The 20,371-nt window shown below is 47.1% G+C and overlaps 1 protein-coding gene across 1 annotated transcript; it reads left to right on the forward strand.

The window, feature by feature from the left end:
• The first annotated feature begins 1,338 nt into the window (after positions 1 to 1,338).
• LOC135545157 (stanniocalcin-2-like) lies at positions 1,339 to 17,190 on the forward strand. The gene is made up of 4 exons (XM_064972789.1): positions 1,339 to 1,664; positions 11,782 to 11,924; positions 15,574 to 15,785; positions 16,101 to 17,190. Exons 1-4 carry the CDS (start codon positions 1,526 to 1,528, stop codon positions 16,465 to 16,467), a joined length of 861 nt encoding a protein of 286 aa, XP_064828861.1. The 5' UTR covers positions 1,339 to 1,525; the 3' UTR covers positions 16,468 to 17,190.
• The last annotated feature ends 3,181 nt before the right edge of the window (positions 17,191 to 20,371 follow it).

The following is a 20,371-nucleotide window of genomic DNA, read 5'->3' on the forward strand; positions in this document are numbered from 1 at the left end:
CCCGTTCCTCTTATCCTCTCCTCCCGTTCCTCTTATCCTCTCCTCCCGTTCCTCTTATCCTCTCCTCCCGTTTCTCTAATCGTCTCCTCCCGTTCCTCTTATCCTCTCCTCCCGTTCCTCTTATCCTCTCCTCCTGTTCCTCTTATCCCCTCCTCCCGTTTCTCTTATCCCCTCCTCCCGTTCCTCTTATCCTCTCCTCCCGTTCCTCTTATACTCTCCTCCCGTTTCTCTTATCCTCTCCTCCCGTTCATTTTCTTTTATCCTCTTCTGTTCTCCTCTCCTTTCTTCTCATCACCTCTCTCTTCTCCTGCTCTTTTCCCCTCTTCTTGTCCTCCTCCTCATTTCCTCCTCTCTTCACTTCCCTTATTGTCTTGGCCCTGGCATGATGGTGCACCATACCAGACAGTCTCAGATATGGGTCTCTCAGTGTGTGTTTGATGAGAATCCAATCATACCTCTCCAGTTCATGCATGTCTCCAGGACAACACCAACACCTGCAGAGTCCACTGATTGACTGTATTTAAAAGGAGTGAATTCAGTGAAAGTGGGGCAAGAAGAGTATGCCCTGTACTGTATACATGGACAATGACAATCTGTTCAGAATCCTTCAGCCTGACTCTTACTAAGCTACAGTTTCTCTTGGAGAGGAAGCACTGACAGTGGGCACTTGCATGAGTTAATAGTTGACTGATCCATTAGGAAACGTGCATCATATAGGCATAGTGGATGGTGCAACTGCAATTAACAACAAATTCATAAATAGAAACATGTAATAAAGTAGCAAATATATTATAGCCAAAATAGAGTAATGCTAGCAATGGGAACAATATAATACCACTCAATACACTGTTTCCTCATACGTTGTGGGAAAATCTATTTGCCAATAATGTTTTACCTTATATCCACCAATATGTTATTCAAAGTATTACATAAATCAAACCACAACAGATGTGTCCTGTTAATATCATTACATGTTATTACATTGTAGGCTAATAGCTGTTGGCATGCCAACATGATTCTGACAAGTCTGTTTAAAAATGTTTTCCTTCCTCAGATGCAAGCAACAACAAGAGACAGGTTTCTTAGCCAAACACTAGTAAATAACCACCTACTCATACACTCTTTTTTTTTAACAAGAGGAGCTTTTATGGCAAGACGGGACTTTCACTGGACACTCCCATCTCAACCTTGGACGTGGATGTCTGCGTCTCTGATTGGTCGCTGAGCTTGGCTGACAACACCTGCTTGACTCCATCTAAATTGACGACCCGCCCGGGCTCTGGGAAATATAGGCAGCATCCCTGCTGTCCCAGCGCTCACTCTCTCTTTCTGTCTCACTCTCTGCGCTGCCCGCTAGAATACAGTCTACAGCCGTGAGTGCTACAGAGTTACCACGGACAGACAGAGAGCAGACTGGCTGGTTGGACCGGCGCGTTTCCGATACAACACTGCATCATTGTCTCAGAGCAGAGGGAAGGCAGACTTTAGCACAGGTACATACTGGTCTTCACAGCTAGAGGCAGAAATGTTGTTTAAATTTGCAATAGTGCTGCTGGTTTTGTCACTTTTGGAGCAAGTGGTGGGATTGGATAATATCGATGTTCATGACAACCCGTCAGAGAAACCGGCAAGCCAGAAAGGACGGATGTCTCTGCAGAACACAGGTAAGAAAGAGCACGCACGCGCAGAGAGAGAGAGAGAACGCTGACGGATTTGGTATGGGAAGTGGGTCGATGTTGAAATGATGTTATCAGAATACAGATCAGTGGGATACATTTGCGCGAGCGGGACCGCATGCTTGTGTGCACGTGCCCTCAGCGCGGTGTATTTTGGAGCGAGGAACAGTTATTTCTCTCTCTCCCTCTGCATTCATCTGTTTCTTGACCGAAATACTGGCTTTATCATGGATGAGATTAATATATCCCCCAGAAAGGGGATATATTGTAAATACAGGGTGACAGAAATGCAATATGTTAGTAAACTATTAATAGACAGGCACAAGGTAGGTCAAGATAGATAACGTATATGGCAGCGCCTCTAGGTGTTTGTGCGTGTGCGCGTTTGAGTTGTTTTTTTTTTCCGCGTATGCTCGTTACAATGTGCTTGGTTCAAAGTTAGCCAACATCCAGCCGATCCATTGGCAACCAGTATGCGTTTTGCATTTAAATGAAACAAACTTGGCAAAATTACTTAGCCTATGAACAAGCTACCACAGTTGAGTGACTATCATGTGGCTACAATAGAGCCTAGGCTACACTGTAATGGAAAACTGTAATTTATAAGGTCATTTGAGGTATTCTAAACAGTAAAATAAAATACAACTCTGAAATGTTTAATTGCAGAATAATGTAAATGATGGTGCATTATGTGAAAATTGCTGTATTTTTGAATGTTACTGTAATTTCACCCCATATAATACAGTGCCTTACTGTATCTCTGGAGCATCAAACACATTTGACCACTAGTGGGGGAAAGGTATTGTTGTGTCTGGCTTATTAACATATTTTGAGGCGTGCCTTGTAACATGCTATATTTGTTGCACCTGTGAGTGAGAATGCTGTACCAATTTAACTCCTATTGGGTTATAGTGGCAAATCAATTTAAAATGTATAGGGGCCATATTAGAGTGGCAGTACGTCTTAAATGAAATGGTTGAGCATTTCGCCAAGTTCTTTTGGTCTGTTTTGCCCTGTAGTTGTTGCCAGTTGATATAAAGTGCAATTGATATAAAACACAAAATATTCATTAATATAGTGTAATGTTTAGACATTTTATCAAGTGGCCAACCTGCTTGCACAAATCCATTGTAATTACAGTAAATACTGTGAAATACAAACCCCCCTCCCCTGAATGAATTTCATTCATCCATTAATTAATTTAGTCGTTCATTCATTCGGATTAAAGTAGCATACCCTGAATGCTGATAGGCTGACAGTCGTGGTATATCAGACTATACCAAGGGTTATTACACAATATGTACTTTTACTGCTCTGATGACGTCGGTAACCAGTTTATAATAGCAATAAGGCACTTCAGGGGTGTGTGGTATTTTACCACTTTGTGTTGTGCCTAAGAACAGCCCTTAGCTGTGGTATATTGACCATATACCACATCCCATGGGGCCTTATTGCTTAAGTATAATACAGTCAATAGTATTACAGCTGCATGTAAAATACTGTGAAATTCACGGTAACCGCTTTAAGGCACACATCGCACCTAATCTGGATCTAGCGTTCAACTGCCGATCATTCAGCGCGCTGTGTTTTAGGGACACCCGCTACAAACGTCTGACTGCCGAAATGTTTCACACGAGTCTGCATGTAAAATCGGTTCGCAAATTACGTTCAAAGATGTTAAGTACTCTTGTCCAGCAAACGCTTTTGTTGTCCTGGTCCTTACAGTGGACTCCAGGCGTTAACTGTTGATTGTTAGGCTCCTACAAAGCATGCTGATAGGGAATGATGCAATCGCCTCATGCAGGGCTGAGGCTCCGCATCCTTAACAGGAATCCTAGTCCCTTCGGAAAGGCCTACGGTCAATGCTAAATAACCAATGTTATGAAATAAATACTTATATCTCTTATTCAATATAAAAATCACGAGAATGTAAGGGTTTCTAATCCTTGTAGTTGCAGGGACAGCCCTGATGCAGCTCTGCACAGTAGAGTCCCTCAGTCAGTCAGAGTCCCACACCACTGTGTAATTCAATGCACGTTGCGGCCAGATCGGACGAGCCAGGCACATTCCCGTGTAAACGCCAACACAAGCACTCGCTGCCGAGAGCAGCTCACTTTCCTGCAGCGCACCAAGTTAAACCCAGTGACTACATACCCTTCTCTCTCTCTCTCTCTCTCTCTCTCTCTCTCTCTCTCTCTCTCTCTCTCTCACACACACACACACACACACACACTACCTCCCCCCAACAGAGCAGTCCTTGTTGACAAGCATCATTTCTCAAGTAAATATGTTGCTTTAATTCTTTATTTACTCCGACCGGAGGGCTCGTGAGATTAATCTGCCTAGGCTATCAAATATGACACTTCCAGTGATTTGCTCTGGGTATATTAATGCATATCTCACACACACACACACACACCCCCCCAACAGAGCAGTCCTTGTTGACAAGCATCATTTCTCAAGTAAATATGCTGCTTTAATTCTTTATTTACTCCGACCGGAGGGCTCGTGAGATTAATCTGCCTAGGCTATCAAATATGACACTTCCAGTGATTTGCTCTGGGTATATTAATGCATATCTCCAACTAGGACACATGCTGTATGTCCAAGACTCATATATCCTATGATGTCTAAAACATGCTTACCCTTTCAAGATTGGCCCATATGGAATACCATCGCAGTATAGTAATCGGTACTATCCTATGTTTACCGAATGCCTCAGTGGCAGTGACGAGGAGAGGAGAGGGAGATGATGGGGACTCACTCTCTCTGTGGCTCTTCAAGACTGATTACAGAAGTTTTGAAAATACATTTTTGTTTGAACCCATGTTGTCCAAAATAAACACTTATAATAGGCCCATGTGCAGCCGAACACCGCGTGCCAAATACACTATACATTATTTAACTAGGCAAGTCAGTTAAGAACACATTCTTGTTTACAATGACGGCCTACCCCTGCCAAACCCTAACCCGGACTACATTGGTCCAATTGTGCACCGCCCTATGGGACTCCCGATCACGGCCTGGAATCGAACCAGGGTCTGTAGTGATGCCTCGAGCACTGAGATGCAGTGCTTTAGACCGCTGCGCCTTAGTCTGGAGCCAAAGGGAAGGCCTCTCTAAATATCCTACCATTTGGGGTTAACAGGCAGACTTTTCCCTCTCTCCTGGTCATTTCATTTCTGTCCACTATCATTTGTTTTATTCCTGTCCTCCTTGGCTGCCACTGGCCAGGCGTTGTATAAGATTGTATAACATCTACATTTTAGCCATTTAGCAGATGCTCTTATCCAGAGCCAGTTACTGGAGTGAGTACATACATTTGTCATACTGATCCCCCGTGGGAATTGAGCCCACAGCCCTGGCATTGCAAGCGTAATGCTCTACCAACTGAGTTACATGGACAGCGAGAGCCCCAAGGGTGATGCCAACTGCCAACCTACTACAGCCTTGGACTGGACTGTTACACATCTTCTCTTCTGTATATTTGGATAATCCGGTTTGAATGTAAACATCAACCACTGGTCTTACCAGAGTCATGTCACACTGGGCTGCATTATGAAACGTTGTATGTGTCCCACTCTATCTTCTATAGTGCAGTATAGGGACAGGAACACTGTCTAGTCCAGGTCAGTCACCTGTTCAGTCACCAGTCTAGTCCAGTCACCAGTTCAATCACTTGTCTACTTCAGTCCAATCACCTGTCTACTTCAGTCCAATCACCTGTCTACTTCAGTCCAATCACCTGTCTACTTCAGTCCAATCACCTGTCGACTTCAGTCCAATCACCTGTCTACTTCAGTCCAATCACCTGTCGACTTCAGTCCAGTCACCTGTCTACTTCAGTCCAGTCACCTGTCTACTTCAGTCCAATCACCTGTCTACTTCAGTCCAATCACCTGTCTACTTCAGTCCAATCACCTGTCGACTTCAGTCCAGTCACCTGTCTACTTCAGTCCAATCACCTGTCTACGTCAGTCCAATCACCTGTCTACTTCAGTCCAGTCACCTGTCTACTTCAGTCCAATCACCTGTCTACTTCAGTCCAGTCACCTGTCTACTTCAGTCCAGTCACCTGTCTACTTCAGTCCAGTCACCTGTCTACTTCAGTCCAATCACCTGTCTACGTCAGTCCAATCACCTGTCTACTTCAGTCCAGTCACCTGTCTACTTCAGTCCAGTCACCTGTCTACTTCAGTCCAGTCACCTGTCCACTCCAGTCCAATCACCTGTCTACTTCAGTCCAGTCACCTGTCTACTTCAGTCCAGTCACCTGTCTACTTCAGTCCAATCACCTGTCTACTTCAGTCCAATCACCTGTCTACTTCAGTCCAATCACCTGTCTACTTCAGTCCAGTCACCTGTCTACTTCAGTCCAATCACCTGTCTACTTCAGTCCAATCACCATTCTAGTCCAGTCACCTGTCTACTTCAGTCCAATCACCTGTCTACTTCAGTCCAATCACCTGTCCACTCCAGTCCAATCACCTGTCGACTTCAGTCCAGTCACCTGTCTACGTCAGTCCAATCACCTGTCTACTTCAGTCCAGTCACCTGTCTACTTCAGTCCAATCACCTGTCTACTTCAGTCCAGTCACCTGTCTACTTCAGTCCAGTCACCTGTCTACTTCAGTCCAGTCACCTGTCTACTTCAGTCCAATCACCTGTCTACGTCAGTCCAATCACCTGTCTACTTCAGTCCAGTCACCTGTCTACTTCAGTCCAGTCACCTGTCTACTTCAGTCCAGTCACCTGTCTACTTCAGTCCAATCACCTGTCTACTTCAGTCCAGTCACCTGTCTACTTCAGTCCAGTCACCTGTCTACTTCAGTCCAATCACCTGTCTACTTCAGTCCAATCACCATTCTAGTCCAGTCACCTGTCTACTTCAGTCCAATCACCTGTCTACTTCAGTCCAATCACCTGTCCACTCCAGTCCAATCACCTGTCGACTTCAGTCCAGTCACCTGTCTACGTCAGTCCAATCACCTGTCTACTTCAGTCCAGTCACCTGTCTACTTCAGTCCAATCACCTGTCTACTTCAGTCCAGTCACCTGTCTACTTCAGTCCAGTCACCTGTCTACTTCAGTCCAGTCACCTGTCTACTTCAGTCCAATCACCTGTCTACGTCAGTCCAATCACCTGTCTACTTCAGTCCAGTCACCTGTCTACTTCAGTCCAGTCACCTGTCTACTTCAGTCCAGTCACCTGTCTACTTCAGTCCAATCACCTGTCTACTTCAGTCCAATCACCTGTCTACTTCAGTCCAGTCACCTGTCTACTTCAGTCCAATCACCTGTCTACTTCAGTCCAATCACCATTCTAGTCCAGTCACCTGTCTACTTCAGTCCAATCACCTGTCTACTTCAGTCCAATCACCTGTCCACTCCAGTCCAATCACCTGTCGACTTCAGTCCAGTCACCTGTCTACTTCAGTCCAATCACCTGTCTACGTCAGTCCAATCACCTGTCTACTTCAGTCCAGTCACCTGTCTACTTCAGTCCAGTCACCTGTCTACTTCAGTCCAATCACCTGTCTACTCCAGTCCAATCACCTGTCTACTTCAGTCCAATCACCTGTTTACTTCAGTCCAATCACCTGTCCACTTCAGTCCAGTCACCTGTCTACTTCAGTCAAATCACCTGTCCGCTCCAGTCCAGTCACCAGTCTACTTCAGTCCAATCACCTGTCTACTTCAGTCCAATCACCTGTCTACTTCAGTCCAATCACCTGTCTACTTCAGTCCAATCACCTGTCTACTTCAGTCCAATCACCTGTCTACTTCAGTCCAATCACCTGTCCACTCCAGTCCAATCACCTGTCGACTTCAGTCCAGTCACCTGTCTACTTCAGTCCAATCACCTGTCTACGTCAGTCCAATCACCTGTCTACTTCAGTCCAGTCACCTGTCTACTTCAGTCCAGTCACCTGTCTACTTCAGTCCAATCACCTGTCTACTCCAGTCCAATCACCTGTCGACTTCAGTCCAGTCACCTGTCTACTTCAGTCCAGTCACCTGTCTACTTCAGTCCAGTCACCTGTCTACTTCAGTCCAATCACCTGTCTACTTCAGTCCAGTCACCTGTCTACTTCAGTCCAATCACCTCTCTACTTCAGTCCAATCACCATTCTAGTCCAGTCACCTGTCTACTTCAGTCCAATCACCTGTCTACTTCAGTCCAAACACCTGTCTACTTCAGTCCAATCACCTGTCCGCTCCAGTCCAGTCACCAGTCTAGTCCAGTCCAGTCACCTGTCTACTTCAGTCCAATTACCTGTCTACTTCAGTCCAATCACCTGTCCGCTCCAGTCCAGTCACCAGTCTAGTCCAGTCCAGTCACCTGTCTACTTCAGTCCAGTCACCTGTCTACTTCAGTCCAGTCACCTGTCTACTTCAGTCCAGTCACCTGTCTACTTCAGTCCAGTCACCTGTCTACTTCAGTCCAATCACCTGTCTACTTCAGTCCAATCACCTGTCTACTTCAGTCCAGTCACCTGTCTACTTCAGTCCAATCACCTGTCTACTTCAGTCCAATCACCATTCTAGTCCAGTCACCTGTCTACTTCAGTCCAATCACCTGTCTACTTCAGTCCAATCACCTGTCCACTCCAGTCCAATCACCTGTCGACTTCAGTCCAGTCACCTGTCTACGTCAGTCCAATCACCTGTCTACTTCAGTCCAGTCACCTGTCTACTTCAGTCCAATCACCTGTCTACTTCAGTCCAGTCACCTGTCTACTTCAGTCCAGTCACCTGTCTACTTCAGTCCAGTCACCTGTCTACTTCAGTCCAATCACCTGTCTACGTCAGTCCAATCACCTGTCTACTTCAGTCCAGTCACCTGTCTACTTCAGTCCAGTCACCTGTCTACTTCAGTCCAGTCACCTGTCTACTTCAGTCCAATCACCTGTCTACTTCAGTCCAATCACCTGTCTACTTCAGTCCAGTCACCTGTCTACTTCAGTCCAATCACCTGTCTACTTCAGTCCAATCACCATTCTAGTCCAGTCACCTGTCTACTTCAGTCCAATCACCTGTCTACTTCAGTCCAATCACCTGTCCACTCCAGTCCAATCACCTGTCGACTTCAGTCCAGTCACCTGTCTACTTCAGTCCAATCACCTGTCTACGTCAGTCCAATCACCTGTCTACTTCAGTCCAGTCACCTGTCTACTTCAGTCCAGTCACCTGTCTACTTCAGTCCAATCACCTGTCTACTCCAGTCCAATCACCTGTCTACTTCAGTCCAATCACCTGTTTACTTCAGTCCAATCACCTGTCCACTTCAGTCCAGTCACCTGTCTACTTCAGTCAAATCACCTGTCCGCTCCAGTCCAGTCACCAGTCTACTTCAGTCCAATCACCTGTCTACTTCAGTCCAATCACCTGTCTACTTCAGTCCAATCACCTGTCTACTTCAGTCCAATCACCTGTCTACTTCAGTCCAATCACCTGTCTACTTCAGTCCAATCACCTGTCCACTCCAGTCCAATCACCTGTCGACTTCAGTCCAGTCACCTGTCTACTTCAGTCCAATCACCTGTCTACGTCAGTCCAATCACCTGTCTACTTCAGTCCAGTCACCTGTCTACTTCAGTCCAGTCACCTGTCTACTTCAGTCCAATCACCTGTCTACTCCAGTCCAATCACCTGTCGACTTCAGTCCAGTCACCTGTCTACTTCAGTCCAGTCACCTGTCTACTTCAGTCCAGTCACCTGTCTACTTCAGTCCAATCACCTGTCTACTTCAGTCCAGTCACCTGTCTACTTCAGTCCAATCACCTCTCTACTTCAGTCCAATCACCATTCTAGTCCAGTCACCTGTCTACTTCAGTCCAATCACCTGTCTACTTCAGTCCAAACACCTGTCTACTTCAGTCCAATCACCTGTCCGCTCCAGTCCAGTCACCAGTCTAGTCCAGTCCAGTCACCTGTCTACTTCAGTCCAATTACCTGTCTACTTCAGTCCAATCACCTGTCCGCTCCAGTCCAGTCACCAGTCTAGTCCAGTCCAGTCACCTGTCTACTTCAGTCCAGTCACCTGTCTACTTCAGTCCAGTCACCTGTCTACTTCAGTCCAGTCACCTGTCTACTTCAGTCCAGTCACCTGTCTACTTCAGTCCAGTCACCTGTCTACTTCAGTCCAGTCACCTGTCTACTTCAGTCCAATCACCTGTCTACTTCAGTCCAGTCACCTGTCTACTTCAGTCCAGTCACCTGTCTACTTCAGTCCAGTCACCTGTCCGCTCCAGTCCAATCACCAGTCTAGTCCATCTCTCCACAGCATCCCGGCCAGTTAGTCACTTAGAAAGATCCTGTGAAAAGTTGAAGGGTGTCAAATATGTGTACCTGGCAGCACAGACAGGAAAGACTAATTATATATAAACGAATACACAGTCACTCATCTACATGCTTGTTTAATACCAGGAAAACGGACACCGGTTGACTAAAGGCACAATAGTAATGACTTCTGCGTTGGTATGTTCTCCTGTAATACCCAACGCTGTATCGGTATCTGCAGTGCAGCATCCCCTCCTATCCTCACGCCAGGCAATGCAGATGTATTTTGACGCAGAATGACACAGTAATAATCTCTCTGTCACCCTGCATTCATCTGCACACCCCTCTGGTCTGTCTCTCTCTGTGGAGAGAAGAGGAGAGATGTAGTTTTCTTATCTCTGACGCTGAAGCCTGGAGGCTGGTTTAGTATGTATCTACTACACTGACAGTAGAAAGAGGGAGCGTCCCAAATGACACCTTGTTTCCTATATGGTGCACTACTGTGGACCAGGGTCCACATAGGAGCCAGTCTCTCTGCCATGGGAATTCAACTCTCAGCCTGGATGTCCAGACCTAAGTACAGTTCCTTCTTCTCCTCTCCCTAACGGAATGATTCATGGTACTGATTGGCCAGAGAGTCACCTGGTGGGAAATGATGAAAACATGAAATACATATTTTGTTTGTTACGCATGGACAAAGGAGGGGGGGGGTCTGTATTTGAGGAAAGGGGCCTAGAACTCTTACTCTACTAACAGAATCATAGGTTAGAGAGTTAAAAAGAAGACAACAAGGAAATAATATCTCTGAGACAACAGGGAAATAATAGCTCTGAGACAACAGGGAAATAACAGCTCTGAGACAACAGGGAAATAACAGCTCTGAGACAACAAGGAAATAACAGCTCTGAGACAACAGGGAAATAACAGCTCTGAGACAACAAGGAAATAACAGCTCTGAGACAACAGGGAAATAACAGCTCTGAGACAACAAGGAAATAACAGCTCTGAGACAACAAGGAAATAACAGCTCTGAGACAACAGGGAAATAACAGCTCTGAGACAACAGGGAAATAACAGCTCTGAGACAACAGGGAAATAACAGCTCTGAGACAACAGGGAAATAACAGCTCTGAGACAACAAGGAAATAACAGCTCTGAGACAACAAGGAAATAACAGCTCTGAGACAACAAGGAAATAACAGCTCTGAGACAACAGGGAAATAACAGCTCTGAGACAACAGGGAAATAACAGCTCTGAGACAACAAGGAAATAACAGTTTAGGGATAAAAAGGAAATAACAGCTCTGAGACAACAAGGAAATAACAGCTCTGAGACAACAGGGAAATAACAGCTCTGAGACAACAGGGAAATAACAGCTCTGAGACAACAGGGAAATAACAGCTCTGAGACAACAAGGAAATAACAGCTCTGAGACAACAAGGAAATAACAGCTCTGAGACAACAGGGAAATAACAGCTCTGAGACAACAGGGAAATAACAGCTCTGAGACAACAGGGAAATAACAGCTCTGAGACAACAGGGAAATAACAGCTCTGAGACAACAAGGAAATAACAGCTCTGAGACAACAAGGAAATAACAGCTCTGAGACAACAGGGAAATAACAGCTCTGAGACAACAGGGAAATAACAGCTCTGAGACAACAGGGAAATAACAGTTTAGGGATAAAAAGGAAATAACAGCTCTGAGACCATGCTTAAGACCATGGCCTGTATCATTACATGTAATGGGGATAGAGGTTGATGCTTGATAGTAGACTGTAAGTGTCAGTGACAACTCTCTCCATCTCTCTCTCGCTCCAGCTGAGATCCAGCACTGTCTGGTGAGTGCAGGAGATGTGGGCTGTGGTGTGTTTGAGTGTTTTGAGAACAACTCCTGTGAGATCAGAGGCCTGCAGGAGATCTGTCTGACCTTCCTACACAACGCCGGAAAGTTCGACTCCCAGGTAAGGCACTCTGCGTGTGTGTGTGTGTGTGTTTAAGTCTACATGTGTATGTGTGTGCATGCGTGTATGTTAGTGCACACATGGATTTATTGAGTGTGTTTGCCAACATGTGCGTTTGTATGTGTTTGTGTTCCCCAATTCCCTTCCCTCTCCCACAGAGGTCAGGTCTCTGTGTGTCAGGTCAGAGGGCTCCAGGGCCAGGGGTAGCCAGCTGGCACCATGCCTAGCCAGATCCCCTTTCAGACGGGTAGAACAGGCTCTGTCCCGGCCTCTCACTGGGCCATCAGAAGGAGTTCTAACCATCCTACAACTAGAACATCTACAGTGCATTCAGAAACTATTCAAACCCCTTCACTTTTACAACATTTTCTTACGTTACAGCTTTATTCTAAAATAGATTAAATACATAAAAAATCCTCATCAATCTACACACCATACACTATAGTGACAAAGTCAAAACAGGTTTTTAGAAATTTCAGCAAATGTATAAAAGCTCTTATTTACACAAGTATTCAGACCCTTTGCTATGCGATTCGAAATTGAGCTCAGGTGCATCCTGTTTCCATTGATCATCCTTGAGATGTTTCAACAACTTGATTGGAGAACACCTGTGGTAAGGTCGCAGTTGTAAATGAGAATTAGTTCTCAACTAGCCTACCTGGTTAAATAAAGGTGAAAAAAAAGCAATTGATTGGACATGGTTTGGAAAGGCACACTCCTTTCTATATAAGTGCCCAGAGTTGACAGTGCATGACCACAGAGTGGTCTCCATCATTCTTAAACGGAGGAAATCTGGAACCACCAAGACTCTTCCTAGAGCTGCTAGCCCGGCCAAACTGAGCAATTGGGGGAGAAGGGCCTTGGTCAGGGTGCCGACCATGAACCCAATGGTCACTCTGACAGAGCTCCAGAACTCCTCTGTGGAGATGAGAGAACCTTCCAGAAGGACAACCATATCTACAGCACTCTACCAATCAGGCCTCAGACTGGGGCGAAGGTTCACCTTCCAACAGGACAACAACCCTAAGCACACATCCCAAGAGTCTGCAAAGCTGTCATCAAGGCAAAGGGTGGCTACTTCGAAGAATATCAAATATATTTTCATTTGTTTAACACTTTTTTGGTTATTATGTGATTCCATATGTGTTATTTCAAAGTTTTGATGTCTTCACTATTACTCTACAATGTAGAAAATAGTAAAAATAAAGAAAAACCCTTGAATGAGTAGATGTGTCCAAACTTTGACTGGTACCGTATGTAAATGTGATATTTCAGTTTTTTATTTTTAATACATTTGCAAAAATATTTAAAAAACAGTTTTTTTTGTCATTATAAGGTATTGTGTGTATATTGATGAGGATTTGTTTTGTAATCAATTTTAGAATAGGTCTGTAACGTAACAAAATGTGGAAAAAGTCAAGGGGTCTGAATACTTTTCGAATGCACTGTATGTTCAGGGGTTAGTAGGTTTTTATTGGTACAGCACAATCAACCAATCCAATAATCCCCAGCTTCCAATTGGTCAATTCAACCACTCTCCTCTCCCTTGCATCTATTCCCAAGGTCATTGCTGTAAAAGAGAATGTCTTCTCAGTCAATCTAACTGGTAAAATACATGTTAAGTACAATGGTTGAGTGTTCTATAGTTCTGTTAGGGTCAGGTTTGAGTATTCTATAGTTCTGTTAGGGTTAGGGTGGAGTGTTCTATATGTCTGTTGGGGTTTGGATTGAGTGTTCTATAGTTCTGTTAGGGTTAGCGTTGAGTGTTCTATAGTTTTGTTAGGGTTAGGATTGAGTGTTCTATATGTCTATTAGGGTTAGGGTTGAGTGTTATATATATCTGTTAGGGTTAAAGTTGAGTGTTCTATAGTTCTGTTAGGGTTAGGGTTGAGTGTTCTATATGTCTATTAGGGTTAGGGTTGAGTGTTATATATATCTGTTAGGGTTAAGGTTGAGTGTTCTATAGTTCTGTTAGGGTTAAGGTTGAGTGTTCTATAGTTCTGTTAGGGTTAGGGTTGAGTGTTATATATATCTGTTAGGGTTAGGGTTGAGTGTTTTTTTATATGTCTGTAAGGGTTAGCGTTGATTGTTCTATAGTTCTGTTAGGGTTAGGGTTGAGTGTTCTATAGTTCTGTTAGGGTTAGGGTTGAGTGTTCTATATTTCTGTTAGGGTTAGGGTTGAGTGTTCTATATATCTGTAAGGGTTAGCGTTGAGTGTTCTATAGTTCTGTTATGGTTAGGGTTGAGTGTTCTATAGGTCTGTTATGGTTAGGTTTGAGTGTTCTATAGTTCTGTTAGGGTTGAGTGTTCTATATGTCTGTTATGGTTAGGGTTGAGTGTTCTATAGTTCTGTTATGGTTAGGTTTGAGTGTTCTATATGTATGCTAGGGTTAGGTTTGAGTGTTGTATAGTTCTTTAAAGGTTAGGTGTTCTATATGTCTGTTAGTGTTAGGGCTGAGTGTTCTATATATCTGTTAGGATTAGCGTTGAGTGTTCTATAGTTCTGTTAGGGTTAGGGTTGAGTGTTCTATAGTTCTGTTAGGGTTAGTTTTGAGTGTTCTATAGTTCTGTTAGGGTTAGCGTTGAGTGTTCTATAGTTCTGTTAGGGTTAGGTTTGAGTGTTGTATAGTTCTATTAGGGTTAGCGTTGAGTGTTCTATAGTTCTGTTAAGGTTAGGGTTGAGTGTTCTATAGTTCTGTTAGGGTTAGCGTTGAGTGTTCTATAGTTCTGTTAGGGTTAGCGTTGAGTGTTCTATATGTCTGTTATGGTTAGGGTTGAGTGTTCTATATATCTGTTAGGGTTAGGGTTGAGTGTTCTATAGTTCTGTTAGTGTTGAGTGTTCTATAGTTCTGTTAGGGTTAGCGTTGAGTGTTCTATAGTTCTGTTATGGTTAGGTTTGAGTGTTCTATATGTATGCTAGGGTTAGGTTTGAGTGTTCTATATGTATGCTAGGGTTAGGTTTGAGTGTTGTATAGTTCTGTAAAGGTTAGGTGTTCTATATTTCTGTTAGTGTTAGGGTTGAGTGTTCTATAGTTCTTTTAGGGTTAGGATTGAGTGTTGTGTAGTTCTGTTAGGGTTAGGGTTGAGTGTTCTATAGTTCTGTTTGGGTTGAGTGTTCTATATGTCTGTTAGGGTTAGGATTTAGTGTTCTACATGTCTGTGTGTTTAGGGTAAGGGTTAGGGTTGAGTGTTCTATATCTACTGTGTGTGTTTAGGGTCAGGGTTGAGTGTTCTATGTCTACTGTGTGTGTTTAGGGTCAGGGTTGAGTGTTCTATGTCTACTGTGTGTGTTTAGGGTCAGGGTTGAGTGTTCTATGTCTACTGTGTGTGTTTAGGGTCAGGGTTGAGTGTTCTATATCTACTGTGTGTGTTTAGGGTCAGGGTTGAGTGTTCTATGTCTACTGTGTGTGTTTAGGGTCAGGGTTGAGTGTTCTATGTCTACTGTGTGTGTTTAGGGTCAGGGTTGAGTGTTCTATGTCTACTGTGTGTGTTTAGGGTTGAGTGTTCTATATCTACTGTGTGTGTTTAGGGTCAGGGTTGAGTGTTCTATGTCTACTGTGTGTGTTTAGGGTCAGGGTTGAGTGTTCTATGTCTACTGTGTGTGTTTAGGGTCAGGGTTGAGTGTTCTATGTCTACTGTGTGTGTTTAGGGTAAGTCGTTCATCAAGGATGCTCTGAAGTGCATGGCCCATGGCTTAAGACACAAGTTCAGCTGCATCAGCAGGAAGTGCTTGGCCATTAAAGAGATGGTGTTCCAGCTGCAGAGAGAGTGTTACCTCAGACACAACCTGTGTTCTGCAGCCAAGCAGAACGTTGCTGTCATGGTGGAGATGATCCACTTCCAGGACCTCTTCCCTAAAGGGTGAGGATGTAGGCATTCATCAGTGTGTTTTTTTCTCTCCCTCTCTCCGTATCATCCCTTCTTCTCTTCCCTAAAGGGTGAGAAGTACTATGTCTCTCTTTCTCTCTGACCCTTTGTCTGTCTCGTCCTCCCTCTCCATCACTCTCGCTGCCTTTCTCTACTACCTCTTTCTACTCTTCTCTCTGCCTCTTCCCATTTTGACTTACCTAGAAGGTAAACCACCCATACCAAGCTGTGGATGTGCAGCCCTATATTCATATAATAGTATAATAATCCCATGACCTCTCTCTCTCTCGGTCTCTCTCCTACCCACAGGCCGTATGTGGAGCTGGTCAACATCCTACTGAGCTGTGGGGAGGAGGTGAAGGAGGCCTTAACCAGGAGCGTCCGACTGCAGTGTGAGCAGAACTGGGGGGCTCTCTGTGACAGCCTGAGTGTCTGCTCTTCCCTCACCCCCCCTCCTGGTCAGGCCCCCGCCTCCCCCGACCACCGCCGCCACAGGTCCCCCCACTCCGAGCCAGACCACCCCAGACCCCCCCGACAGGGGGACAAGGACAAGCCCAGTAAAGGCGGCTTCAACGCCCACCCCCGCAGCCGCAGCCAGGGTCCCCGTCGACAGAGCCCCGAGGCTGGGGTGGCGGCGGAGCAGGAAGGCTCTGAGGCCACAGACATCCGGAGGTGAAGAGACATTGAACCCTAACTATCCAGAGCCCTCCCTGACCGTGTCACCATCATAGCCCCCACCCAACACACACACACATACACACACACAGACATACACATAGACAGATACTGTACATGCATGAACACACACATCTACACACATACACAGACTCACTCTCTCTTTCTCTCGCTCTCTCCGTCCTCTATCCCTCTCTCCCTCTCTCCATCCTCTCTCCCTCTCTCCGTCCTCTCTCCCTCTCTCCGTCCTCTCTCCCTCTCTCCGTCCTCTCTCCCTCTCTCCGTCCTCTCTCCCTCTCCGTCCTCTCTCCCTCTCTCCGTCCTCTATCCCTCTCTCCGTCCTCTCTCCGCCCTCTATCCCTCTCTCCGTCCTCTATCCCTCTCTCCGTCCTCTATCCCTCTCTCCGTCCTCTATCCCTCTCTCCGTCCTCTCTCCCTCTCTCCGTCCTCTATCCCTCTCTCCGTCCTCTCTCCGTCCTCTATCCCTCTCTCCGTCCTCTATCCCTCTCTCCGTCCTCTCTCCCTCTCTCCGTCCTCTATCCCTCTCTCCGTCCTCTCTCCGTCCTCTATCCCTCTCTCCGTCCTCTCTCCGTCCTCTATCCCTCTCTCCGTCCTCTATCCCTCTCTCCGTCCTCTCTCCCTCTCTCCGTCCTCTATCCCTCTCTCCGTCCTCTCTCCCTCTCTCCGTCCTCTCTCCGTCCTCTATCCCTCTCTCCGTCCTCTCTCCGTCCTCTATCCCTCTCTCCGTCCTCTATCCCTCTCTCCGTCCTCTATCCCTCTCTCCGTCCTCTATCCCTCTCTCCGTCCTCTATCCCTCTCTCCTCCCGTCCTCTATCCCTCTCTCCATCCTCTATCCCTCTCTCCGTCCTCTATCCCTCTCTCTGTCCTCTATCCCTCTCTCCGTCCTCTATCCCTCTCTCCGTCCTCTCCCTCCGTCCTCTCTCCGTCCTCTATCCCTCTCTCCGTCCTCTCTCCGTCCTCTCTCCGTCCTCTCTCCGTCCTCTATCCCTCTCTCCGTCCTCTCTCCGTCCTCTATCCCTCTCTCCGTCCTCTATCCCTCTCTCCGTCCTCTATCCCTCTCTCCGTCCTCTATCCCTCTCTCTGTCCTCTCTATCCCTCTCTCCGTCCTCTATCCCTCTCTCCGTCCTCTATCCCTCTCTCCATCCTCTATCCCTCTCTCCGTCCTCTATCCCTCTCTCCGTCCTCTATCCCTCTCTCCGTCCTCTATCCCTCTCTCCGTCCTCTCTCCGTCCTCTCTCCGTCCTCTATCCCTCTCTCCGTCCTCTATCCCTCTCTCCGTCCTCTATCCCTCTCTCCGTCCTCTCTCCGTCCTCTCTCCGTCCTCTATCCCTCTCTCCATCCTCTATCCCTCTCTCCGTCCTCTATCCCTCTCTCCGTCCTCTATCCCTCTCTCTGTCCTCTATCCCTCTCTCCGTCCTCTATCCCTCTCTCCGTCCTCTATCCCTCTCTCCGTCCTCCTCTATCCCTCTCTCCGTCCTCTATCCCTCTCTCCGTCCTCTATCCCTCCGTCCTCTCTCCGTCCTCTATCCCTCTCTCCCTCCTCTATCCCTCTCTCCGTCCTCTATCCCTCTCTCCGTCCTCTATCCCTCTCTCTGTCCTCTATCCCTCTCTCCGTCCTCTATCCCTCTTTCTGTCCTCTATCCCTCTCTCCGTCCTCTCTCCGTCCTCTATCCCTCTCTCCCTCTCTCCGTCCTCTCTCCGTCCTCTATCCCTCTCTCTGTCCTCTATCCCTCTCTCCGTCCTCTCTCCGTCCTCTATCCCTCTCTCCCTCTCTCCGTCCTCTCTCCGTCCTCTATCCCTCTCTCTGTCCTCTATCCCTCTCTCTGTCCTCTATCCCTCTCTCCGTCCTCTATCCCTCTCTTTGTCCTCTATCCCTCTCTCCGTCCTCTCTCCGTCCTCTATCCTCTATCCCCCTCTCTCCGTCCTCTCTCCGTCCTCTATCCCTCTCTCTGTCCTCTATCCCTCTCTCCGTCCTCTATCCCTCTCTCCCTCTCTCCGTCCTCTCTCCGTCCTCTATCCCTCTCTCTGTCCTCTATCCCTCTCTCCGTCCTCTATCCCTCTCTCCGTCCTCTCTCCGTCCTCTCTCCGTCCTCTATCCCTCTCTCCGTCCTCTATCCCTCTCTCCGTCCTCTATCCCTCTCTCCGTCCTCTCTCCGTCCTCTCTCCGTCCTCTATCCCTCTCTCCATCCTCTATCCCTCTCTCCGTCCTCTATCCCTCTCTCCGTCCTCTATCCCTCTCTCTGTCCTCTATCCCTCTCTCCGTCCTCTATCCCTCTCTCTGTCCTCTATCCCTCTCTCCGTCCTCTCTCCGTCCTCTATCCCTCTCTCCCTCTCTCCGTCCTCTATCCCTCTCTCCGTCCTCTATCCCTCTCTCCGTCCTCTATCCCTCTCTCTGTCCTCTATCCCTCTCTCCGTCCTCTATCCCTCTCTCCGTCCTCTATCCCTCTCTCCATCCTCTATCCCTCTCTCCGTCCTCTATCCCTCTCTCCGTCCTCTATCCCTCTCTCCGTCCTCTATCCCTCTCTCCGTCCTCTCTCCGTCCTCTCTCCGTCCTCTATCCCTCTCTCCGTCCTCTATCCCTCTCTCCGTCCTCTATCCCTCTCTCCGTCCTCTCTCCGTCCTCTCTCTCCGTCCTCTATCCCTCTCTCCATCCTCTATCCCTCTCTCCGTCCTCTATCCCTCTCTCCGTCCCTCTATCCCTCTCTCTGTCCTCTATCCCTCTCTCCGTCCTCTATCCCTCTCTCTGTCCTCTATCCCTCTCTCCGTCCTCTCTCCGTCCTCTATCCCTCTCTCCCTCTCTCCGTCCTCTCTCCGTCCTCTATCCCTCTCTCCGTCCTCTATCCCTCTCTCCGTCCTCTATCCCTCTCTCCCTCTCTCCGTCCTCTCTCCGTCCTCTATCCCTCTCTCCGTCCTCTATCCCTCTCCCGTCCTCTATCCCTCTCTCCCCTCTCTCCGTCCTCTCTCCGTCCTCCTCTCCCGTCCTCTCTCCGTCCTCTATCCCTCTCTCCGTCCTCTCTCCCTCTCTCCGTCCTCTCTCCCCGTCCTCCATCCCGTCCTCTCTCCCGTCCTCTATCCCTCTCTCCGTCCGTCCCCTCTCTCCGTCCTCTATCCCTCTCTCCGTCCTCTATCCCTCTCTCCGTCCTCTATCCCTCTCTCCGTCCTCCCTCTCTCCGTCCTCTATCCCTCTCTCCGTCCTCTCTCCCCTCTCTCCGTCCTCTATCCCTCTCTCCGTCCCCTCTATCCCTCTCTCCGTCCCTCTCTCCGTCCTCTATCCCTCTCTCCGTCCTCTATCCCTCTCTCCGTCCTCTATCCCTCTCTCCGTCCCCTCTATCCCTCTCTCCGTCCTCTATCCCTCTCTCCGTCCTCTCTCCCTCTCTCCGTCCTCTATCCCTCTCTCCGTCCTCTCTATCCCTCTCTCCGTCCTCTCCCTCTCTCCGTCCTCTCTCCCTCTCTCCGTCCTCTATCCCTCTCTCCGTCCTCTCTCCGTCCTCTCTCCCTCTCTCCGTCCTCTCTCCCTCTCTCCCCTCTCCTCTCCAGTAATTCCAGAAGTCCTAAATGGTACATCTGCAGGGTAACTTGGTGTAACTCGTTCAGTTCCTCCAGATTGTAGTCCACAATGTTGTTTCTGTTTAGTATTATTATCCTGATTTGTATTTGAAGTGTGAGGACTTCTTGGGCTCTAATAGCGTTTCTCAAATCATACTCACTGTAACATCTGATTATATTTGTATTATTTATTTTATTCTTTATGCAATGTTTAAATATCCAAATGTACATAGAAATATACATATCTATATTTATACAGTATGAACATGTATAAATATAGTCACCATATAAGATTATAGTACATGGTGTGTTCTGTTGTATACCACACCAGACTCCAT

Source organism: Oncorhynchus masou, chromosome 9, assembly GCF_036934945.1.
Source record: "Oncorhynchus masou masou isolate Uvic2021 chromosome 9, UVic_Omas_1.1, whole genome shotgun sequence".
Classification (NCBI taxonomy): Eukaryota; Metazoa; Chordata; class Actinopteri; order Salmoniformes; family Salmonidae; genus Oncorhynchus; species Oncorhynchus masou.